Source organism: Haliotis asinina, chromosome 8 (assembly GCF_037392515.1).
Source record: "Haliotis asinina isolate JCU_RB_2024 chromosome 8, JCU_Hal_asi_v2, whole genome shotgun sequence".
NCBI classification, from domain to species: Eukaryota; Metazoa; Mollusca; class Gastropoda; order Lepetellida; family Haliotidae; genus Haliotis; species Haliotis asinina.
In genome coordinates, this window is record NC_090287.1 from 62,332,083 (window position 1) to 62,359,308 (window position 27,226).

At 41.2% G+C, this 27,226-nt stretch overlaps 2 protein-coding genes across 5 annotated transcripts in view; one reads left to right on the forward strand and one right to left on the reverse strand.

Moving 5' to 3' along the window:
- The first annotated feature begins 285 nt into the window (after positions 1-285).
- On the forward strand, positions 286-9,762 carry LOC137294725 (cyclic AMP-dependent transcription factor ATF-3-like). 4 transcript variants are annotated; one of them, XM_067825811.1, is made up of 4 exons: positions 286-381; positions 6,489-6,913; positions 7,336-7,443; positions 7,842-9,762. In XM_067825811.1, exons 2-4 carry the CDS (start codon positions 6,491-6,493, stop codon positions 7,980-7,982), a joined length of 672 nt encoding a protein of 223 aa, XP_067681912.1. In that variant the 5' UTR covers positions 286-381; positions 6,489-6,490; the 3' UTR covers positions 7,983-9,762. The 4 variants fall into 4 exon arrangements, with proteins under 4 accessions (XP_067681912.1, XP_067681909.1, XP_067681911.1 ...); XM_067825808.1 differs by lacking the exon at positions 286-381 and adding an exon at positions 1,577-1,886; XM_067825810.1 differs by lacking the exon at positions 286-381 and adding an exon at positions 5,403-5,629.
- LOC137294724 (atlastin-2-like) overlaps positions 9,390-27,226 on the reverse strand; it is a 214,813-nt gene continuing 196,976 nt past the window's right edge. Inside the window, exon 14 of the mRNA XM_067825807.1 lies at positions 9,390-9,400. The gene's annotated coding sequence lies outside the window, so the exon portion shown is untranslated. The remainder of the gene's footprint in view (positions 9,401-27,226) is intronic.

Below are 27,226 nucleotides of genomic sequence, written 5' to 3' on the forward strand. Positions count from 1 at the left end.
TGTTTATTAGACTTATATTCTAATATTTTACGAAGTGACAACTAGTGACACAAAAGGTGCAACTTCAGTAAAAAAAAGCGCAACTCGGATCGAATTTCGCATGCAAATATAGGTTATGAGCACATAGCATCGGCAAATTACATACATCATATATCCATATATGTCATACCTGTTGCAACAGCATTTCCTTCGAAACCGGAATATTCAAACCATTAAATACCTTACTCATTTTCAAACCCAAAATATTTCCGCGGTTTCGTATCACCCTTAGCGTGGTACCTTGTCAAGTCACGTGATCACGAAAGGAGTCGGCCGGAGCGCCCTAAACAACCCAGTTTCCCACTTGGCGGTAAGCGGCCTAGACGCCGGGATATGTACAGGGTAAGTACATATTCCTGTTGTGTCTGTTTTGTATACTACTACAGTGATTAACAGGTATTGTCATTTCTCTTGTTGACAGTATGCATAACACACAAATGCCGTGTACAAACACTGTTACGTGTCTCGGTACTGTATTTCAAGGCCAAACAGAAGTACGTGTTTGATAACATTTTATCAGGCTTTGTTAGGTGATATGGATACTTAGTTGAGGAGAGATATGCTAGTAAATGTTTTATAAAGTTGTTTGAGGCAATGCATTACTGAAGGTGTCCAGCATGTGTAGCCCTTTCATATTTCCTCATCAACAACACAGCAATAAAGAACATGTTGGGGCGATTACTTACAGAGTTGTGAAGTCAAATGGTCACAAGTTTCACATTGTAAAATATGAATATGAGGGCAAGTTTACACAATGTTGACGCACTTGAATTTAACTGACGCAGTTTCTCTTCTACTCCACACTAATGAAAACATAATATCGCAGTAAAACAGTTAATAAAATTTCTGTTGTCAAATTCTTTTTTAGTAAAACTGTCTTTGAAATGAAACTGAAGAGTTTTTATCACAGTTGGTGGTTAATCCTGGGATTTGTCTGTCTCACAGTCCCTGAACCATATTACTTTCTCTACTGCCTAACCCGTCCCTGCAATGCCCCAAATAAATAAAGTACAGATTTCGCCAAACTCGGGCTCTCACATTTCACTGAGGCTCGTTTTCAATTTAAATGTATTTATTTGTTACTATAGAAGTCACATCAACCACATAAGTACACATAAGTGACTAAGTGTAATTGTATCAAGGGATCATCCAAGTTCGAGGATATATGACGGACATAAGAGAATGGAAATCGCTAATATTTTAATTGTGGATACGCTAACAAATGTATTGTGAACCAAAAACATACACATGAAAATTGTGTAGCGCATTTGCAGGCTAAACACATAGTGCGAGATGACAGATTGGAACTGAAATATATTAATGCAAAATAATATAATGCATGTAAAATATTTATATTAAATGAAAATATATGAAAATTATTGACAGTCCTACTTACAGTTTAGTTTCCACATCCCCGCACAATCATAGACAACACATGTATAGATGTCAGCCGTATACTACAGTGTATCACGTGACACCGCCACCGCCAGCAATAATCAATATCTACTAGAGGGACACTGCCAAATATGGAATATCCTGGTTGCCATACAAGGGTATCCTTGGAGAAGTCCACACTGGATAACTCCGCAGGGTTCAGCTGTACTAACAGGTGTAAGTTATGATCACTACATGTATGGAATTATCCGGAACATCAGCAGAATAGACAGCGCACTGTGGTACAACTCGAGTCGTGATTGTGACCCAGTTCAAATGCTCCAACCTTATATGGCAAGGGAACGCCAGAAAGTATTCATGCACATCGACTTGTAATATATTAACATGTACGCAGGCTCTGTAAAACAGAATATTTGTACAGACAACACAAATGGCTACTCGTGTTCGTCAAGGTATGTCCTTTTGCACTTTCGCATCTTCTTGTTGACAGTACAATATGTTCGGATTGGACTAATACATGTTGGGTCAGGGTTTCTTGATATACGCAACTCCACAATATATTCTCCTTCGATAAAATTACAGCTTAAGTGCACCATCTAGTTTACACAGAAATATTTGGTAAACATGTATAAATATAAGCAATACAGAAAGTATTGAAATGAAATGAGTTTTTCTAAAATAAAAAAAAGCTACTTCACAATTTTACATTCTCTTACTTTGATGTCAAGTGTAGTCGTAATTAGAAACATCTGGGACATTACCTGACATAATCATATTTTTCATATTTCTGCAAGTACAAGTTAAATCAGCATTTGTATTGAATAACGTGTAAATGTCAAGTCAGTAAATTTTCCAGACTAAAAAGAAGTATTTTAAAGTTCAAATTCACCATTATGAATTATCGTCATATAACGTTAGAATTATGATCATATTGCAAACAACAATGCTTCCAGTGGGTTTCGTTTATGTTACCAAAACAGTTTACCTATCGGTGCACCAGTTATTGAAATACGGCGAGGCGAGGAAATGATAAGGGAGGTAACTCGTGAGACCTTGTTCCGATCATACAGCGCAGAGTCAGAACTGAGGCATACGTTCTGAGAAGCGTACGCACAATCTACATATAAAAGCCTTTAACCCCATCACAACATGGACGAACACTGACGATTATGTTGAACAATCACCTCTAATAAAACTACAAGCACATATATAAATATATATAACCATTTCCCAGAATGCATCGGAAAAAACAAAACAACACAATTACAGCACGGCCACACCACGAGAAAGAATGATCATATGGTCAAATGACCATCCTCAAACATGCGACATGGGGAAGAACAAGGTCACACAACCCATGACAACAAACCTGTATAACCATCTGCAGCTCAAACAGAAAATGACATGTTGAATGTTGCACAAAGACAGAAACATCCTCAAAATGATGACACTGGCAGTCCAGTACAACACTGATCCTAAATACCGCAGTGAAATCTGGTTATTCTGTGACGGATACATATATTAAAAGGTTGTACAGTTGCCTCGCTAAATTCGAAACAAGCATGTCCGATCTTTTCGACGGCCTCTCACTTGCCCGCAGCCCAAATGTCAAAAAAAAAAAAATAAAAAATAAAAAAAAATCACCCTCTCTTCAGCAAATAAACACCAAAAGGTACGATTAATAAATCTTTTTTTTACATATTTCGCCTGCATAAATCCATTACAATCATACTGAAGCTTTCGTTTCTTACATCAGTTGATGAACGTTTACTACAATAGTCTCACGGAATCATGTTCCCTGCTCAAAATGATGAACTATACATAAAGGGTGAACTTCCATGGGTGTCAGCTTCGGTAATATGACTGGGGCGTAGCTACCATTTTGAAATGAACCCCAGGCTTACATGATTGTTGCTGAAAAGTTTGGACAAGCCCTCGGTCAGTGTACAAAGTAGTTTTCATATTTTGCTAGCCAGTCGGGCTACCTGTGCCTGAAGGTTACTAGTCCACAAACTGATTCAATATCCCGATCTTTGAACGTAGTTTCATCATTATCAACAATTTTATCAGACCATAATCTTGCAAGATTTAAAAGTATATTAACTGAACAAGTCGGAGAGAGTGATATATTTGCAAAATGTCCCCATGAAATTTCAGTAGGCAGTGGGGCCAATGACTGTATATTTACTGGCCCGATTGGATTTTTACTTGCAACGGACTGGCGGGACAGTGGTTATTTAGCACACTGCCCTCAGTACTATCTCAATATATTGCTTTGCAGTTTGTCGGGGTTAAACGAAAAACCTGGCTTGTTTTGAGCTTGTATAAGAGACAACGACTTTTTTGGAGTATATCCTTACTCAAACATGACAAAATCTACAGTAAAGTACACGCAAAATGAAAGACCCGCTTCATCATAATCATTTGGTCACAGCTGTCATTGAACGTACAGAATAAATGATGAAATCATGTACTAGACTATACGGTACTGAGAACACCCTGGAACATATCGGTCATAATACCAAACGCGTTAAGCAGCAATTTGCCCGTTTTGCAAGCTGTTCCCAACAAAAGCCTGTTCACGCTGAGTGATCACGTGATCAGGTAACTGGAACAAGGGGAATCCCCTGTCAATAGACACCGGACACTGAGCATGCGCGGAGATAACCAGTGAGTCAGAAAATGTTCATAGCTATTTATAATGTATTGCAAGTTCCACGTGGAATGCCGTCATCCTCTGCACTGTGTAAATTGTCTCAACATTGGCTGTCATTCAGATCTGATTCCACGAGCTTTGTACCATGGTAACATTGATTTCAGAATAGTCTGCACGTGTCTATTACACTGTCTGTATTTACAAACAATTAATAGGTTGCTATAGACACATAGGAAATAACCCTGGCGACAAACAGAAAAACAGCATTGAATGATCGTCAAAACAATAACATAAACAACAGGTCACAATGTATATATTACGACTATAAATAAACAAGACATATGTTACATACCGATATACACACCATCTTAAAAAACAATCACAAACCAAACCAAACAGCATGAAGAAAACATTTGGTCGCAAATCATAAAAAAACACATCTCCGTACACATGCAGTACAGATAAATAGGTGATAACGTATAGACTGCCCTGAAATAACAATATAATGATGAAAGCTTCTCACAATCTACTCGATTTGGTTAATAAAGAAAACAAATATTGAACAATCAAAACATATTATCATGAATGCAAGTCTCAGCAGCTGAACAGATATACATGTGTTTTGGTATAAGGTTATTCGTCTATAACTATTAAACATTGAACGGCATAAGATACAATTTATAAGCAATTACTAAGGCAGCTGATAATTTCAAATATTACCTCCTCATCCTCGCAATACTAGAGGTATCCATCTACTGCAGCGGGACATGCAGTGTTTGGGACGACATGGGCGTCAATACAACCAGCATTAGTCACTCGTCTCAGTGTGTCATGCCCAAATTTCCCTAAACATTGCCCATAAACAGGATGTCAACAATGGTTCGCAATGCACGCGGCATGCAGTGACCCCGTGAATAGAGAATGACTTGATTTGAAATTTACTCACCCCTTTCTTTCAGAAGGGAACGAAGATGCAGGAGTAAATATACTTATTGGTCCTGTTGGAGTGTAGTAGGTGACCTTCGTTTACCTGTATGACTAAGCCATTCATGATCGTGAGTCACTTTGGCCAACATGACACTGACAAGCCGGCCGCTGAATACAAACATGCCCTCCAGAACGCGGAAAAAAAGTTAGTTTCAACTTCCCTAATTAAACCAGCATCATGTTTTGGTATGATTAGAGAAAGAAGAAAGAGGGGAAGACGATAAGAAATCAATTGCATGGATTATTGTAACACTATTTGCGTATTTGGCGTTATTCAGGTGCGAATCCATGACCTAGTTTGTGACGTCATATCACCAGTTTGGTCACGTGGGGTATGGCTCTATTGCTGTAAATAGCACCGTGTTCCCCTGGTATAAAACCGCAGGCCGCGTCATTTGGCGGCTAGATTATACTCTTATCCTCGTCCTGTAGCACATGTCAGCTATATTTTACTTAATTACGTCCATCGTTGTTCTTTCCTCAACAACTGGATAGAATTTACTGTGCTTTCTGTGCGTGCTTAATACCAGCGAATGTTCTAGAAAATAACAGGTGAGTTTTGTTTATACATGCCACGTGATTTAGCGTAGGCGTTCAGACACATTAGCGGGAATGTCGGTGATGAAATTGTCAACACGACGACTTTTAGCTATAACTGAATCTGTTTCATATTTCATTGACATAGTATTGTGGATACAGTTCGTACAATGTATTTTTGCTCAGCGATAATCCGTTTCCACCGAATGCAAATGAAGCGAGTAAAATTGGATTGCGAAATACAACCGAACATTATCCGGCTGTTGTGTTGGCTACCATTGTTTAGTGTATGAAATTGTTATCAGATATCATAAACGTATAGTTGTCCCAGTCGTGGAGTGTTTCTATACGGTGTACGTCGAATATTAGTTTTGCAATACAATATTGAGTTTACATCACAGCATTACGCTCTGGCTGAACAGGTTCATTCATAAGGCGAGTTATGTCGACGTCAGCATGTCTGATTGCGCAACTCGGCCGGGAAAACCTTTCACCCACTAAATTCCAGTCACTGGACCGTGTGTGCTTAGGATGGGGCACCTGTCAGACCACCGTCACGTGCTAGAGCCCCGGGGTAAGAAGGAATGAATCCCCGAATCCTTATACTTGGATTGCTTGTGGGTTACATTGGGTTGTTATCGGAGTTCAAAGGAATTGTTTTAACAATGTACGTTGTAAATTTTGGCTTCATGTTTTATTTACAACAGACATGTATTTGGTGCTGTTTTTTGTTCACTCTTTATTTTGTTGCTATTTACCTATCACATTTAATAAAGGCCTTCACATTTTGTGTCCAGGTTTGGATTCGAACCAGCGTCTTAAGATGCCCATAAGCAGATTTTGGGCATTACAGGTTTGTTTCTGTTGTCAACAGTTATGAGGGAAACACCGGCGTTTGAGCTGCTGACATCCATTATGAACGACGACTGGCGAGCTGATTCTCCCATTCCCTCCACCTCCACCGACACCGTCGACTCTATCATCAGCTTCTCCCAGGACGAGCTAAGACTTGACAACAGCGATGTGATCATCGATCCCACCTATGAAGAGACGTTACAGAGCTTATACAGTGAAGACGACTCTCAGTTTGACCCGTTGTGGAACCCGAACTCGGACGCCAGCTCGACATTTGCGGGAGATAACTCTCTGGACTTCCTGTCGCAGGACAGTTTTCTGGATGCGTCAGTGACAGATGTTGTCAAGGGCTCGCTGAAGTCTCGTATTCATGCCAAACGACTTGCATCTGGTCAAGAGGAGATCGTTGTGAACTTCGATAAGTCCACCGCTCCAAAGGAACCGGTACGTTTAGATAATACATGTCCTGAAATAAGGTATATAAGTTGAGAAGTTCCTTAAATGAATGTATGGAACAACCACGATGTGGACGCATTTTAGAATTTCAGTAGAGGCGAGCTTTTTTTATTTTAGCGGTCAGGAAATCAGTGTTCGTAGGGAATATTTCAAAACCAAATGTATGTGTAAGACAAAGCTTGATAAGCTGCCTCCTGAAAGAAGTACAAACTTTCCATAATGATCCTCACGTCTTGATCTATCGTTTTGTCTGCGAGGAAGATGTCAGACCAACCACAGAGGCCTTTCAAACGTGTTCTCTCCAGCTCCTCATCTCACTAGCTTCATCTCATCACATATCAGCAGAAAGACGTCTTCAGATGTTTCATCCAAGTTAGCTTGTTTCCACAATGCCGCCACGTTTGTTTCAGCTGACAGACGAGGCACTACAGCTGCACTTGGAGCGGAAAGAGAAAAATAGGGTGGCTGCACAGAAGTGTCGTAACAAGAAACGGGAGCGCGCAGAGCACCTGGAAAATGTAAGTAAATGTAAAGCCTCTGTCAACATCATGCGACAAACAGTTCTGACTTTTGCAAGGAATCACAATTTTTCTGTGGAAAGTTAGACCTAGGAATCAATACGTTTTAGTTCTGTGTTGTGTCTAATAACTGTATTACGACTATCTGTGAACAGTCAAGTATGGATCTGATAACCTTGTGGTTAAAAGCATGAAGTAAAATGGTGCATTGTCATAAAGTCATCCGGGCGATGTTACGTCCTAACAACATTATATTTGTTTGAAAAGCATAATGTAGACTAGGGACACCAGTCCACATATGCGGGCTAATTGGACGTAGATAGAATGAGAATTTTGGATGAGCAACAACTCCCATTTTTGTCAGACGTGACCCTATGACATGATGTATTTGTCAACAGGACATCAACCGCCTGGAGAACAAACAGGACCATCTGAAGGAAGAGATTCAGCGTCTTCAGGACGAGAGGGAACATCTGGAAGAAGTCATCAACATCCACAGTGTCGTCTGCCCAAAGATAAGAAAGATCTCCGACTCCTAACACTCTGAAGGAAAAGGTCATGAACATTTTCAGGCAATGTCTGATCTAACCTTGTCCCCAAGAAGGTGGCATGAACTATAGCTCAACTGGCAGCACACCTGTGACGTCAGAAACTACATGACTACTCGTATCTATGATAGTTTGTAGTAACCAGGTATCATTACCAGGTAACACGGAAGACAGAAGATTGGGTATTCCACAGAAAGGACATTTGGTGGGAGGTGTCTCCTCAGTGACGACAGGGGTATAGTCCGCCTCATAATGGTTGCCACTGGAGACACTAGCATGGATAAACATGGTGTTTAATACAGTAGACGAGTACCGTCTTATATAGATGGTTATGCTGTACACAACTGTGTATTTAACAAGCCACTAAACAGTACTTAGCAGTGTTTAGACAATATTTCAACTACCCATTACTCTGAGGGGCATTATAGACACGGGCATGACTTACATAGCGTCTCTGTAAAATATGTGTCAAAGTTTACGGTTATATACACGGGGACATATTGGATTGAAGATTAGGGTATGGATTATTGGATCAAAGATATAGTCGATACTGGATAAACGTTTATAGGAATTCTGATCTAAGATATAAAGTGTAGATATTACATTTATATTATGTTGTTGGAATGCTGACATAAATACAGGAGATGTAGCAATACCATGGAAATATTAGAAAACTGGATTCAAGACACCTGAGTAAAGTGATGAATTTAATATTCCATGATTATTTATATTCCGTAAATACAGGTACTCCGTGATAAAAGGCACAGTGTCGAAATACTTCATTTGGAATGTCAGATAAGTTAAGATTAAAGTGTCGAGTAATATAGAAGGAATTATATTGTCTGGATATATATTTGTTTAAGTTACTGGACTTCAGGATGAGAGTCATCAGATTGTATGACTTCACAAGATGCAAAAAACAAAGTCATTCAGTTGTGTTGCACTGTTAGCAAATTGCAGTATTCTTGAAAACAGCTGCAGACAGGAATATGAGGAATAAGAATATTAGGTCCTTCCATCCTTATGTAGCCCATGTCTTAATTAGGAATGATTAATATTCTATATATGTGTTGATTCGGCGCTCAACTATTACGTCAGGGAAGTCCGGTCTTCAAGAACGAACTGATGCCTTACTCTGGAAGAGGTAGACCGACAGTTGACCTATGCAAGACTGTGGTACCATGTTTTTGTTATATTCTCTGTATTTGCAAAATCCGTGTCCGCTGTAACCAGAAATTTAATAGTGTATACAATTACTCGATCTGTGTAAGACTTGCCAACTACTGTATTGTCATCATTCATTTTATTCCCATTTGAGAAAGAAATCATATTTTTCTACCCTTTGAAACATTCGTCGGAATCTCTGGGTAATACTCCCAACAAGTGCCGGTACTGCTGCCAGTAGATGGGGACGAGGGTGGTATGTCGTCATTACCCGACCCCCCACCCTCAAACCACCCGGCAGGGCTGAGAACGTGAACGAGATTGAGCGAATCCGTGTGTTTGAAGAATCGCGTGGTACGTGACAAGATTGACTCTATGGTTGTAACGACGATGTTTGAAGTTGTAAGATTTAAGGACGAAGAAGAGTAGGCTCAAGTAGATTATGAAAGATGTGAGATCGACGGTTGTATTTTTTCTATTTATGAATGTATGTTAAGATGGCTTCTCTGTCTGAACGTTTTGTCACGTAGTTTGAATATGAACGGTGTTATAAACGTGTTGATGTTGTTATGTTTGTTTTTTTTCAAAAATAAAATTATTTCTATCATGTTTGCTTCCTTGTGTTTATCTGTATGTCCGTCAACATATTTATAAGGAGCTGATATGGACGAGGGCACAGTTTTGCCCAATGCTAAATGCAGAAACGTCGGACCGAAGGCACGTATGCCTTCAACACTCCTTTGAATGGAACAGATACTAACATATACGTGTACCTTCAGCCCCACAGTGAGTGCTACAGATACTAAGATACAAATATCTTCAGCCCCACTGTGAGTGGCACAGACACTAAGATACACATACCTTCAGCCCCACTGTGAGTGACACAGATACTAAGATACACATACCTTCAGCCCCACTGTGAGTGACACAGATACTAAGATACATACACCTTCAGCCCCACTGTGAGGGCTTCAGATACTGAGATACACATACCTTCAGCCCCACTGTGAGTGACACAGATACTAAGATACATACACCTTCAGCCCCACTGTGAGGGCTTCAGATACTAAGATACACATACCTTCAGCCCCACTGTGAGTGACACAGATACTAAGATACATACACCTTCAGCCCCACTGTGAGGGCTTCAGATACTAAGATACACATACCTTCAGCCCCACTGTGAGTGACACAGATACTAAGATACATACACCTTCAGCCCCACTGTGAGGGCTTCAGATACTAAGATACACATACCTTCAGCCCCACTGTGAGTGACACAGATACTAAGATACATACACCTTCAGCCCCACTGTGAGGGCTTCAGATACTAAGATACATTTACCTTCAGCCCCACTGTGAGTGACACAGATACTAAGATACATACACCTTCAGCCCCACTGTGAGGGCTTCAGATACTAAGATACACATACCTTCAGCCCCACTGTGAGTGACACAGATACTAAGATACATACACCTTCAGCCCCACTGTGAGGGCTTCAGATACTAAGATACACATACCTTCAGCCCCACTGTGAGTGACACAGATACTAAGATACATACACCTTCAGCCCCACTGTGAGTGGCACAGATACTAAGATACACATACCTTCAGCCCCACTGTGAGGGCTTCAGATACTGAGATAAATATACCTTCAGCCCCACTGGGTGTGGCACAGATACTAAAACACATATACCCTCAGCCTCACTGTGAGTGGCACAGATACTAAGATACATTTGCCTTTAGCCCCACTGTGTGTTGCACAGGGCTATAGATAGTAAGAGACATACACCTTCAGCCCCACTGTAAGTGCTATAGATACTAAGAGACATACACCTTCAGCCCCACTGTGAGGGCTATAGATACTAAGAGACATACACCTTCAGCCCCACTGTGAGGGCTATAGATACTAAGAGACATACACCTTCAGCCCCACTGTGAGTGCTATAGATACTAAAAGACATACACCTTCAGCCCCACTGTGAGTGCTACAGATACTAAGATACACATACCTTCAGCCCCACTGGGTGTGGCACAGATACTAAAACACATATACCTTCAGCCCCACTGTGAGTGGCACAGACACTAAGATACACATACCTTCAGCCCCACTGTGAGTGGCACAGACACTAAGATACACATACCTTCAGCCCCACTGTGAGTGGCACAGACACTAAGATACACAAACCTTAGCCCCACTGTGAGTGGCACAGACACTAAGATACATATACCTTCAGCCCCACTGTGAGTGGCACAGACACTAAGATACATATACCTTCAGCCCCACGGTGAGTGGCACAGACACTAAGATACACATACCTTCAGCCCCACTGTGAGTGACACAGATACTAAGATACACATACCTTCAGCCCCACTGTGAGGGCTTCAGATACTGAGATAAATATACCTTCAGCCCCACTGTGAGTGTCATAGATACTAAGAGACATACACCTTCAGCCCCACTGTACGGATGAAGGAGAGATAGAGAGTCACATCCTGAACACGCGCGTTCACATAAACACAGTTACACACATGAATATCTGACGATACGCGCAAATCAATCAAGTATTTATGAGAAAGCAACACACACCTCCATTTGACAGATTCATTTCTGTAACTGTCAGGTCAACTGTTAACTGTCAATAACTGTTATTTCAGCGTAAGAAGAGTTCAGCCGTTTGTACGTTTTAGTGAACACATCAACGACATTTGATTGAAAACACACAGCACATTATACGGTACACCCACCAGTCACCGCAGTCACAAACCTGGTACAAATACTACATTCATAGTGAGAAAATGCTGTATGTGCCCTTGGCGAAACCAGTGTTGACACATTCAGCAGAACTACACGTGCCTGTCTTTTTCTTCCCTCTCCGACCTTCCTTATTGTGTGGACTCCACGCTCCACTGACTGATCACAGAAGATCCTTCTTATTGCTGACGTCACAGAATCTCGTGACTGCTATTGATCAACAACTGTTTTTATACATGATAGGGGCACTAACTCAGCATATATCCCAGACTATCGGTGACCAACATGGCTTTAAAGTATAATGTACCACGTGACGGGTCAATGTACCTGCAACTTTCGGGTATAACATGACACAGGTGTGTAAACAAACTGCGTCCAGTACTTTCATCGGCATTTCAACATATATGAACACGTTTTACATCCTCAGCTGGTAATGATTCGTGAAGTAAATAGCTTCCTCTATATTCAAGCCTGCATTCAAAGAATACCGACAGATTCTACTACAGTGAGAGCACTTTTCCCGACAGTTATGACGAAATGACAACACCAATTGTCACATACACAAACAGACACAGACACACAGAACCAGACATCACATGAAAGCTACATACACATACATGTACACACATGCAGACACATATGCACATATCCACACACACATGCAGAAGCACACAGACACAAGCAATGATCAAATAGCATAGATATACGTAAGAAACGTTGTCACAGACACACGGTACACACGAAAACATAAATACCCACAATCATTGAAAGACAACACACAAAGACACACTGACAGACACAAAGAAACAAACAGACACAAGCAAAAAGAAACGTAGTAAGGTAGTAAGATACAGTCACAAAAAGGCAAACATACACCACACATACGTACACACATATATTCACACAGGCAAGGCACACACAGACACATATATACATGACGTACACACCACTCAAATACATACAACACACAACACATACATGTACTATGTCCACACACAGGAAGACACACTTACACCACGCACACTCATATTTGCACTCATACACAGACCATGTTCTCACAGACATCCACAACAAGCGCATAGACACACAAAGACAAACAGGCACTAAGATACACACCACGTCTACACATACACACATGTACACACGTACTCATACACAAGACACACATGAAGACGTATACGGAGACAAAAATTCCCGCAAAACACAGAGAGAGAGAGAGAGAGATATAGCGAGACAGAGAGAGATACTCGTGCTAATAAAGAGACCATGTCCAATACACCGTTGACGCTGTTGTGATTGCGTTGTTTCTACTCATTCTGATGATGCCTTAGTTTTGTCGCGGTTTATTCAGTTGTCACTGTGAACATGTAAAATTGACAAATAATAGGGAAATATAAATCATGACACGGTGTAAGTTGGAGACATTTTACATCCATAATGGGCAGATTCGCGGTAACTGTCGTTCCATCGACAGATCAATTCAATAATCCAGCAATTTTACAATCAGCATGGACGATTCCAAAGAGGGGGATATCCCGATAGTGTCCCAGCTATACAGATTTAACGTTATAGGTTTATTACGACATGTTGTACGGTATCGGCGTATATCCAAGCTGAAATAACATAAGTCACGAGGCGTGGTATTTGAAGATGACGATCCATCAACTGGTGTACCCCGCGGACACCGTGACGTCATCAGCTCCTCGTAGGTCATGTTCTTGGTACAAGAAGAAATAATTAAGTGTCAAATTTTGTTGACTGAAATGTTAATGTCGTCTTTATCTGATGAGGAAGACATGAATGCCATCATGATCAATAATTAATTCAGAATCTGCCTTAAACTTTGTTTTCTTCAGTGTAAACGCAGTATTTCATTTCGTATACATGCCGTTGCTTCGAAACTTTTATGTGACCAGAATTGCTCTTTGAGGGGCGGGGCGGCGGAGTAGCTTAATGGAATATATGTGTGTGTGTGTGTGTGTGTGCGTGTGCGTGTGCGTGTGCGTGTGCGTGTGGGTGTGGGTGTGTGTGGGTGTGTGGGTGTGTGGGAGTGTGGGAGTGTGGGTGTGAGTGTTGGTTATGTCAAAGTTCAATTACAAGGATACCGCTATCTGTTCGTTCCGGGGCGGTAGGCGGCGTAAAACTACACTAAAACACGGGGGCTGTTGGGTAGCCTAGTCAAGCTCAAGACATACGCGGAGGGTCTATATATCCCCCACATGGCTTCTAAATGCGAAGCCCATTTCTGGCCTCTCTCGCCGTGATTTTGCTCTCTCTCTCACTCCCTGTCTCTGTCTCTGTCTCTGCCTGTCTCTCTCTGTGTCTGTCTGTCTGTCTGTCATCACATTTCACATTACTTTCCCCTGGACTCTAAATCTGGGCCAGTTAAGTATGATCAGTACTGTAACCTGGCGAATCATCAGTGTCTCTATTACCCTAACCGCCCTTATATTACACTGCTTTTGGATTTGTAAAGATGTTTCATCTTGTACAACACTGTAAGATACGCTGAGAGTCACCAGTAGTGATTTTTTAATTTTACAATACACGTGTTAATTTCTCTGTTGTGTGTTGGTTTCACAACGATCCCGTAACAACCTCAACACCACACACACACACACACACACACACACACACAAACACGCACGCACGCACGCACGCACGCACGCACACACGCACAGCAAGTGTGTGAAAGCTGTATTACACCGTAGTTAAGAAAAGTCGACCAACAAAACAATGTGACAATTTAGTGGTAGGCGAGCACACACACGCGCACAAATTCACACTCATACGGTCCCAAACACGAGCGAGCATACACACACGCATACGTTCACCCAGACACAATAACACTACTGCCAGTCCACTCAGATTTGAAGTTTGGAATTCATGATGACAAGAGACTTTAAGCCACTAGAACCATTGTTCATTATTTCACCAATATTAACGAGACCACAAAGTGTGCGAGGGAATGTTGCATTAAACAGTTGTCAAGAATACTCAACCCACAATACGATTTAGGAGTTAAGTGGTTTGCGCATTTAAGTCGACATACTCAATGTTTAATTCGATAGCATGTGTGTGCCAGCTGGTATTATAGCCCCGACTGAATACTATTTCATCCCGCTTGTCTCGAACAGCAGACATACAGTTCGAGAAAGTCGAAACAACGACTGTTCACGGTTCACCCAGTCTGAAAACAACCCGGTTATGTGGACTGTGTAATAAACGTATTAGAAACAAATTCGACCCATTTCTGGCATTCATTTCAATTGAAACTGATATCCTCCATCGTGTACAGTAATGTATACTGACATGTGCGCCTGAATCTCGGCGTGGGGCAGATAGAGATATCAGCCATGGCTGTCTCTTGACCCGCGTTGGCCTCCACCGCACACACTGATACGACATTGCAGAGGGTCGAGGTCATTTAGGGGTAGGACTTCTGTGATTAATACCCACCAATTTATCACTGACTCACGCTCGGGTGTAGGTTTGTGAGTAACTGGTGACATCATGATCAAAGGTAAACATGACTGTCATTATTACTGTACACATGTTTACCACCATATTGAGATTGTAACGTGTAAACCATAACCTACATAAGCGCGTACCCACAACGCGCACTTTACAACACACGTTTACATTCACATACAGAGCTTAATATGTAAATTAAATATATCCTTTAGAGATTAAGGCCTGGCAAATAACGTTTTACAAATAATTAAACAAAATCTATGTCTTTAATAACACTTTGGAGTTGTTACGATAGTTACCATATTCTTAAAACTCACCAAACCAAATGATCACTAAATTGTGCTTGTTGTTAATTAACGACAGGCTGATGAAATCAACGAACAGTATACAACTGTTGTTTTACATATATGAGTGAATCTGATCATAATCTGGTAAAGACTATAACCTTTTTAAGCATTTTGTTGTGGCATTGATAAAGACTACACACAACATAAAGGCTTTAAAAACGGTTGAACATCCTAATAGTCTCACTTTATCCAGAGAGCATATACCGGTATATGGTGTCTGCTTTATCCAACATTTTAACACTCTCCTGATAACTCCTCCATTCGACTAACAACTTGTCCTGAAATAAACATACATGTATGGAAAAGTGTCCATACATCATGAACATAGAATATTATGAAAATGAGCCGGTACCCTTTGTTCCACACTTGCCTCACATTCTAGGCTTTTATGGGCTTTATTTGATATCTTTGTGTCAAGGTCCATATGCAACATAGAAGGTGCCGTTAATATGGTAAACCTGGGTTCCTCCATTCTAAACAACCTATTCGTGGTTTCTACAGCCAATTTGCCATTAACCCTTATTGTTATTAACACAGAACCGCATAGAACACCCCGAATTCTACTGTAAGGATAGTTAAGCAGTCAAAATTACGACACTGTCCCATAATAATCCATGCTAGAGTGTAGAAGCAACTGCGCTCATACAAGACCGGGCATTTAAGACTGGAAAATTTCAGTTATAATCAGGGATATTGTTCTTAAGTATATATTGGTCTTTGGAACAATTAACTGAAATTATACTACCTCAGAGAGTACGTTTAGAAACGTTAAACATGTGTTTCACATGCTCGTGTGACAGGATGCACGCACGGGATGCTCATCCGTTGCCTGTCTGGTCGTTAGTCATCGGACACGTGGCAATCGTAATAGCTCGACACGTATGAATTCCGCACTTGACCGATTCGAGCATTCCGGCATCACAACCCACCACATGTGGGATAAAGTCGCTCCAAACGGCACTGCAGTGCTCACAGTGACAGTAAACTTGACTTTCGATGTGACTTGTTTACATCTATACACCGATAGTATATTAGATGTACCGTGAATGGATGGATGTTGGAACAGTTCGAACGTCTTTCAAGTACAAGTATAACTCGGCGTTGTGGAAAGAAAACCATAGAAGATGCATTCACAACTACATCCTCTGCGAGCACATGACAGCTTCGACATAGTGAGTGAGTGAGTGAACATAGTTGTACACCTCCTTTAAGCAATATTTCGACTTGGAACACCAGAAATTGGCTTCACATATTGCACTTATATGAGACATCGAACCCGGGTCTTAGGTGTGACCCGAAGGCTTTGCCCCGAAGGCTACTCTACTGCCGCTTCGGTGTTAGGTGAACACTAACCTGTATTCGGTATTCTGAAACGATTCAGCTTCATTTTAATGTCAATTCGACACGGAAAAGTCTCAGTTTCACACATCAAACACATGACGTGGATGGTGCCGTGTTTTGGGTGTAGGTACCATCAAGTTCGGAAATGGCTGTATATGGTATCTACCTGTAACGTTTCACGTTCGGCACTGGTTTCGAGGTACGGAAGTCCTATATGCCGGTGTCAATGCTTTACTCAACCTGCACACGAGACCCCATCCATATAATGCGATCTGTCAATGACCAGATCTTCACGCAACGTTATCGTATGTCTCTTTTCATGAAATATCTGATTTAATGAGACAAGGACTTTGGTCATCTAACTGGTGCAGCTGATAAAGCATTCCTTATCATATATGAAAATATGGGATCCAAACCATCGTTCAGCAGATCCTGACAAGAATGAGCATCTCAAAGTTCAGAGATTGTGCCGGTTATGCTCAAAGCGATTGCAACTTCGCCTTTTAGTGTCACACGCATAGTGACATTCGTGACCACAAACGTTGGTAGATTTCCCAGAAAGGTGTCAGAGGTATGTGTAACCCCTGATTTAATTTATATTCCATTGCAGCTGAATAACTATAATACTCCAGTAAAGCGCCGTGCAGTTCCCCCTGTACTCGATCACGTCAATTGTATTAGCTGACGACAGTATACCGCTAATAAGCAGCTGGTTGCGCTGACACCTACAAAACCTTGCAGAACAAACCTTAAACCCCATAAATATAATGCCTGTATTTTAATCGCATATGCTCAGTTGACTATTACAATTACTGAAGCAAATAGATTGCTGATTTGGTAATCGTAAGCGCGAAAATGCGGCAGGTGTTTCGCCAGCTGTTTCTCCAATTAGCGAATATAATAGACTGTAGTCATCAGAAATTATAAATAAATATTTTTCAGCAATTCAGTCGTGCCGGCTATTGTCTGCATGTATTCGAATGTAACGGTAGAAGATCTGTATCAGCATGCAATATGCCATACGCTGCGTGAGGTTATGAATAAACAATGCCATTTAGAAAGTAGTCATATGTATGCAACCCATGTTATACTTGAGTTTACTCTTTCTCAGTAAAGAACAGGTTAGAGTACTCTTGTTAGATCGAGCCCCATCGGGCATTCGGACCCGTGACAAAACGAACCTTCAGTTCCCCATGACGTAAGTATTGGCTTTTGGTGTTCTGCAGTCGAAGGAAACATAGCACCAATGTTATTCGTTACACTCCTACACTGGGTCTAGAAAACCTAGTAGGGGATCGCGTCAGGTAACCTTTGAGCGACCTATGGCCGTCCAATCAAATGCGAGGCGGCTAAACGGATTTATACAGTCAGACAACGGGTACTGTTTAGGGTTTGGTGGGACTTACAAAATGCACCGGTCTCTGACAATGATCTCTCAACCTACACCATCTTACATGTCTCTGGGCTTCGCTATTTTGTCACTTTACTGAGATACGTCAACTTAAGTGTTACAGAGAAACGTCATTTTATACTTTACTGAGATACGTCAATTAATAAAATTATGTTACAGAGAAAAGTCATTTTATACTTTACTGAGATACGTCAATTAATAAAATTATGTTACAGAGAAATGTCATTTTTCATATTACTGAGCTACGTCATGTTATTTCAGCAATATGACAACGGGGAATCGAACCCGGACCTCGGCGTGACGAGCGAACGCTTTAATCGCTAGTGAACCCCACCGCCATTTTACCTGCTACTGAGTCAAGTATAAAAGTATGATACCTTGACGGGTCATCATATACTCTTTAAAAAAGTAGGGGAACCAGAACTTTCAATTTCGATAGGAAGTGTAAACGTTAACAAACGTTTTAAGGACAGACATCAACGCACCACCATTTCCCTCTATTACCACCTCTAAACACAATGCATGATATGCAGGTGCACAACGCAGTAGCCCCATACACGTGCATGGGGTCCTATTCTTGATTTTGACGTTTTTAAGAAGGCCGAGAAATCACTTAGAACATTAATTTTGACACTCATCTTGCATCATGTATTTGTTAAAGTTTGTTTCTAGTCGTGTGTTTTCAAATGAAAATGGCATACATGCAAATTACATGCCATACATCAACCATCTTTCAAAAGCGACTACATTCCAAATAACTATAGTTGTGAGGAAGTGCAAATAGTGATGCACTCTCAAAACATTCAATAATGTCATTTCAACGTTGATTGACTCCGATAAATCTCCTAAACATTTTATATCGTAAATAAAAAGATGAAGTTCCCCTACATTTTCTGAAGAGTATATATATACATAAAGAAAAAAGTATTACAACACCGAAAATATGTAGTTATGAAAGTACTTCAAATAAAGCCATACACTTTCTGTTGAATAAAATGGTAAATATGGCATTTATGGAGCATCATACACAAATAACACTGTCTCAATGCTTATTGCGCGAGCATGAGATGCACATGAAGCAAGGTACCCGCTCATGCAAAGCATTTCAGTATCTTAAGACGCACGATATAAGCAGAATACAAGTTGATTTGAGTGTCAAACCACATTGCAAAGAAACATTGTATGGTTTTACTGAGCTATCGATACGTTTGTGCATATAATGGGACCACGGCAAGTATCCGAAGCCATACGATGGCAGATTATTGGAATGAGGGATGCAGGCCTGTCATACCGTGAAATTGCACGAAGAATTCGACACCATTTTAGCACTGTAAGTCGCATGGTGAAGGAGCATCAACAAACGAATGACGTCAAAGACCTGAAACGTACAGGACGACCCCACTGCACACTCAGAAGAGAAGATGCGGCCCTTTTAAGGTACGTAAGGGGATCCCCATTCAAGTACTTAACATGATTGGTTACCAAATCGAACCATATCCACCAAGACAGTTCGCAATCGTCTCAAAGCAGCTGGATACCGGGCATGACGACCCATCAAGTGACCTTTGTTAACGCCTGAACATAAGGCAGCTCGTTTGGCTTGGAGTCGCGATCGTCTGAATTGGAACTTGGCGTCATGGAGACGGTTCCATTGGACTGACGCGACCCGCCTTCTTTTGCACGTCACTGATGGTCGGTTAAGGGTTCGGAGACAGCCAAGGACAGCATATGCTCAAAGGAACATCCAGGAAGCTGTGCCATTTGGGGGTGGATCCATAATGGTGTTGGGGTGCGTGTCTCTTGACTGTAAACTGGAACTACAGACAGTAGCGAGAAACTTTACCGGGCATCGGTATCAACAGGAGATCTTGGACGGGGTTGTTGTTTCACATTTTGACAATCTCCCGATCCAGACAAGACCAGTTTACATGGATGATAATGCCCGGCCACACAGATCTCGAGCTGTCATTGACTCTTTGAGACGAAGTGCCATCACTACCCTTCCTAGGCCCGCTCGTAGCCCTGATATGAACCCCATCAAGCATTCTTGGCCGCAGAATACGTGAACGGGTACCGTCGGTTCAAAATCTGGCATAGTTGGAACACTCGCTGCACGAAGATTAGCGACGTTTACCGCAACGTCATATCCAACGTCTGATTCAGGGTATGAGGAGAAGGAGGAACGCAGTGATTGCTGCCACTGGGGGATACACAAGATATTGACTGTGCAGGAACTGTGACGATTATCCTTAGATTAGAGACAATTTTCAGTTTGAAATCCCAGTTAGCATTTCCGCTACAGCCATAGTTCATTACGTAGCAAAATTTGTGAAAAATAGCCTTGTTTTGTTACGGAGATAAAATGCATTAAATGTCTCAATTTGAAAAAAAATCACTTGTTATGCAGATTCATTGAAAAATATACGGTTCACTGAAAAGAGTTTGTCTGGTCTTTCATGCGCGAAATAACCACACGTTTACACATGACTGCTATGTTGGAAATCGAGTGTTACAATACTTTTTTCTTTATGTATACATGTAATGTGAGGTATGTCGTGCTCCAAATTGCTCGGTCCAGTCGCCTTACGTGTCACTTCAACATGAGCGAGGTCTGTCCACATGTTACTGAGTTACAGGCTGTGTTCCATATTAAACATCTAGGTCATTTCACGTGTTACTGAGTTACAGGCTGTGTTCCATATTGAACATCTAGGTCATTTCACATGTAACTGAGTTACAGGCTGTGATCCATATTGAACATCTAGGTCATTTCACATGTTACTGAGTTACGGGCCGTGTTCCATATTGAAAATCTAGGTCATTTCACATGTTACTTAGTTACAGGCTGTGTTCCATATTGAACATCTAGGTCATTTCACGTGTTACTGAGTTACGGGCCGTGTTCCGTATTGAACATCTAGGTCATTTCACATGTTACTGAGTTACGGGCCGTGTTCCATATTGAACATCTAGGTCATTTCACGTGTTACTGAGTTACAGGCTGTGTTCCATATTGAACATCTAGGTCATTTCACATGTTACTGAGTTACAGGCTGTGTTCCATATTGAACATCTAGGTCATTTCACATGTTACTGAGTTACGGGTCGTGTTCCATATTGAACATCTAGGTCATTTCACATGTTACTGAGTTACGGGCCGTGTTCCATATTGAACATCTAGGTCATTTCACATGTTACTTAGTTACAGACTGTCTTCTATATTGAACATCTAGGTCATTTCACATGTTACTGAGTTACGGGCCGTGTTCCATATTGAACATCTAGGTCATTTCACATGTTACTTAGTTACAGACTGTCTTCTATATTGAACATCTAGGTCATTTCACATGTTACTGAGTTACAGGCTGTGTTCCATATTGAACATCTAGGTCATTTCACGTGTAACTGAGTTAAGGGCCGTGTTCCATATTGAACATCTAGGTCATTTCACATGTTACTGAGTTAAGGGCCGTGTTCCATATTGAACATCTAGGTCATTTCACATGTTACTGAGTTACGGGCTGTGTTCCATATTGAACATCTAGGTCATTTCACATGTTACTGAGTTACGGGCCGTGTTCCATATTGAACATCTAGGTCATTTCACATGTTACTGAGTTACAGGCTGTGTTCCATATTGAACATCTAGGTCATTTCACGTGTTACTGAGCTCCGTCACCCGAGTGATGATCATGTAAGCCGGCCTTCTGACTGCTTACATAGCTCGTGGAAACGACTGGCCGCTGGGTTCGGTCATGGGATTTATACACAGAAACGACATATGGTGGACAGTTGACCATGGACTTTGGGCTACCTGGGAGCAGATCGCGTTTATTTAACGAACATTCTAAATGTCAGTTCAAGACGCATTTTCCCTTCCTTCTAATCCTCGAGGAAACGCTTAATTTTAAGAAGGCTGATTCTGTCATTTTTCTGTAGTTAACCTGTACCCTAACAGTAACTTTGTACTTAAATGTCATAAAAGGCAACCATAGCGAAATGGAATGATTGGTTTTCTTAACCTCTGTTGAGTAGTATGCGAGTTTTTATCATGGACAAACAAAGGGTATCTATTTTTTTTATCATATCGTTAATATATAGATAACATGATCTATCAGACACGATTCCGTAGCTGTGTATCTGGTGTAACTGTCACCTGTGATCATAGTGACCCCCATTTTGACCAGGACCGGAGTAACACGTTGGTGACTGGCCGCTATCAGTACCTGTCTCGTCCACAGAGTGAGGTCAAACCTCAAGTGTTTGTCTCATTACACATCACCTTTGATTCATAACTGACTCATAACATCGATAGGGGACGTCTTCATGCCGGATTCGAAACATTCTTTCTTTTTAAATTTATTTATCACTGTTAACACTGGTTCGTTGTGTCCGGTGTGGACATTGCTTTAGATAGGTGTGTCGTATCTAGGAAGACCTTAAAATTTAATACATGACAACAGTTAGTTTGTAGAACACATTCACTCGCCGTAATTGTGAGTATTGCAGCACACGGTGTTCATGGTGTGGGCGTTCTTTGATTTGTTTTGGTTTGGCATACAATCTGCGGTCTCAAATCAAAATGCTCTACCTTTAACATAATCCCATGAAAGACATTTTTTAAAAGATTTCTTCGCTCTGGCTGACATATAGATGTCGGGCGACAGAACTCGATTTATAGAGATGCTGCCTTTCTCCGACATTGTAAATTCGATATTGGTGGCTTCTGTTAAATATATAGCTGTTTTAAAGTTACCGTCTCCTATCGCTATGTAATGTTTACAGTAAATCACAGTAAATGTGATACATTGACAGCTGGGTGTGAGAGGAAAGTCAGAAATAGTACAAGTCTTGGACATTTACAAACTTAGTGAAACTTCAGTCACTGGTGTAGTGCAGACAAACCATGTATGTTGAAAACAAATCTGAGATTCGAACCCACGACCACAGAATCCAAGGTACTCCCGTATTCCCATTTGGGCGTCTTAATAGCGGACTAAAGTACGTATGAGGCCCGATACGGTACGTATTCAGACTTCATTTCAACTGCGCTTCCAATGAGCAGACTAAATCCTTTAAAAATTACATCCTCTTGATATGTGGATGCGACTGAGCGAAAATTATTTTAGCTGATAAACTTTCATCATGTGTTTCTTTAGGAATGAGGTTTCGTTGTGGGAATCGAATATGTCATATGGGTAATGCGGATTTAGGGGTTTGTCACGTTACGTCACAGCACGACCCTTCTGAAGCTGTAATAAGAGTTATCTGCTGGTGGTGCGCGTTTGTTTCCAACACAGGTGTGTGCGTTCAATATCTAAAAGCTATACAAAGGAAATACATCAATATCGAATGGATATGGATACGGTTTATGAATACGGTCCCTTCGGTGCTTGATCATAAATGAAGTTATGAGGACTGGTTTCGTATTTCTGTGATACATAGAACATAAATATGGTTTATTATCGATTTTGTGATATAACGCGTGTCCCTTTACAGCCCTGTTATCATATTTACGAGTTATATGTTGAAAAGTTCGTATAATACATAAATGCTCACATAAATACATATATGCACACACAAAAGTATCCACCAAATACGAAAACAATGCCCAAAAATTTTGAACGAGTATAGAAATGTGTACTTCTGAAAATAAATATATCTTTCGAATATCTTGTTAAAGATAATAAAGGGAGTGTGTGGTTAGAATATTTGCTTTCAATGACATCATACATCATCGGAGGAAACAATATATATGGATTTCCAAATATGGGAGAGCAGTCTGTCCACTAGGCTACAAACCAATGGTTAATAGTGTGAGCATCGGGTAAACTCAGCCAGTCAATTACAGTCTGCCTCACAGTCCCTGAACCATATTTTTTCCAACTGCCTAGCCCTCCCTGCAACACTAACGCCTTTAATGAGGCAAGTCTAGATTTCCTCAAATATCACCAGAGCTCCTTTCCAATTTTACTGGACTTATCTGTTACTATCAACCCTTTATATATTCCCAGACTAACCGCTAGTCTACCAGCCAAGTTGCAAGCAAGATTTGCACCCAATGTGATCACCGATTCGAGGTATGCGACCACCTTTTCCGTTGAGCCGAACCTGATTCGGTACATGGGACGTTTGCGAGGCCGAAATCCCTATTGACAAGAGTGCTAGCCTGAATCACTTAACGCCAGTCCAATGATGAATTAGTCCCCCAAGCCGTGTCAGGAATGTCGATGTGCAGTTTGCCGCCACTATCCCATGTTTGTGGAAGTATTAGCTGGCGTTTGTTTACTTAAGTCACGAGTTTACTAAGTAGGTCAATGGCAGGCTCGGGGAGATAAGCACAAGGCCTTGTAAATCCAACGTGACATTAGACATTCACTACATTAGATTTTGAAGGGTACTTTCTTATTATCATATTATCTTATGGCTGTGGTGTACCTTTGAGATCACTAACAAAACGTTACACACCCGAAACACTGAAACACAACTATTGTCCCATACCAGCGCGAGCGTGTGTGTCTATCTCTCTTTCTCTCTCTCTCTCTCAGTGTGTTTGCATTTCTCTCTCTGACTGTCTCTCTCTCAGTGTCTCGTCTCTAATTCTGTCGCTCCCCGACTCTCAACTATGTGTGTCTCTGCCTCTCTCTATCTTTGTCTCTGTCTCTCTGTCTCATCTCTCTCCCTCTCTCACTCTGTGTGTGTGTCTCTCTCTCTCTCTGTGTCTCTCTCTCGCGCGCGTGTGTGTGTGTGTCTCCGTCAATTTGTTGGTTACAGACTCGGTGTGAAACCAACAAACAACAATAGACCAGCTGTACAAATTCAAAGGCAGTGTAATATAGAGAGACAGCAATGATTCACATGGCTGTAGTGCTGATCAAGCCTCCACTAAAGCCTCCATATGTCATTTTTGGCTGTATTTTTTTTTAAATCTGGCCGTTTATCGGGTAAATGCCGAGCGCAGCGTTGAATTGTAACACCGTTCTTCGGTGATCCAGGGGGCGTTGGGGGTGGCCAAGTGGTTAAATTGTTCGCTTGTCACCCCGAAGACCCGGGTTCGTTTCCCAACATGGGTACCATGTGTGAAGCCCATTTCCGGTGTGCCCGCCGTGATGTTGCTTGAATATTGCTAAAAGCGGCGTAAAACCACACTCACTCACTCACAGTGACTCCAGTGTCCATATGGAATATCTTTAAAATAACATTTGCATGGTCGGTTTTTTGACCAATGCCGACTGACACCTGCTCACCGCATGTTCATTGACAACATCTTCGTCACGCTGAAGACACGGGTTCGATTCCCACAGAATGTGTGAAGCTAATTTCTGGTGTCCCATCGGCATCAAACCGTAATCACTCATTCCCGATGCATTTAACTCTTGGCCATGATTATAATGACTGTGACTGCCTGACAAGATCAGCATCTTTCAAATGGAATGCTGATTCTGTAAAATTACACGTGACCATGCGCAGCATGCATACGGTTATGTCGAGTCTGGTTTCCAGGGACGCTGCATACCTCCTATATATCCGGCTGTTGTGGCACACGTAATGAAACTGTTTATATCAACCGATACATAAAGCAGGGATATAACATGGAATTAAAACATCAACGGATGGCAAACAAGGAAATAATATCGTCGCACACTCCGCATCTTATTTGACCTTCATGCTTTAACACCATTTGTAACCTCACAAGGTGAAAATCAATTTGTATTTTTAGTCAGTCTATATGGCAAAAGCTCTTCTATTTGTTTGTTTCAAGTGTGTGTACACTGTACAAGGATTGTATGGACGCTTTAGACGGTCTGAGTCAGACAGTGGACTGGATTTAAAGACTTCATACGTTCTTTACCCGGCTTCAAATTACATTTGTCACGTCATTCCATTGTCTGCACGCTCTGTTACGTTTCGGGAATGCAGCGATGTGTACCAGTTTCAATTTAAAGACTTCGTTTTGTCATTTTGACGCTTCATTTTGATGACAGAAATATTCCCAGTACTTTAAATGCAGTATAAGTAGGATCACATCCTGGGCTCCACTCTCCATGGGGAGTTACTCGAACGTTACCCTAGCGTAACTGTCATATGGGTTCCCTGAGTACTGACTTTCAGTTTCCGTAGATACAGTCATGTGAAAACTGGGTATGTAGTTTAAAGAAATAGTAATAATGAAAAATATCATCTATGCTATCATCAGATAGTTTTGGAATGGTTTTCTTTTAAATAATTATTTCACTAATCTCAGGTAAAGTCGTCGTGAAGAATATCCATTGAAAAGAAATAAACTGGCGAAGATATATTTTGTTTCAGCATAATTTGAAAGGACGGCTCATTATGAGTGAGTGGGTGAGTTTAGTTTTACGCCGTAGTCAGCAATATTCCAGCTATATGGCGATAGTCTGTAAATAATCGAGTCTGGACCAAACAATCCAGTGATCAACAGCATGAGCATTGATTTGAGCAATTTGGAACCGATGACGTGTCAACCAAGTCAGCGAGCCAGACCACCCGATCCCGTTAGTCGCCTCTTACGACAATCATAGTCGCCATTTTTTGGCAAGCATGGGTTGTTGATGCCCTGGTCTACCTCGGACCCTCATGGGTCAACTCATTATGACCAACCGATTAGCATTAATTACATACTGAGACAGTGCTTTAGACTTGCGAAAAAGATGACACGTGAAGGCTAAAGTGGGCCACTCTCTAAAATAATAACTAATAGTTAAAATGATAATTTCTTAA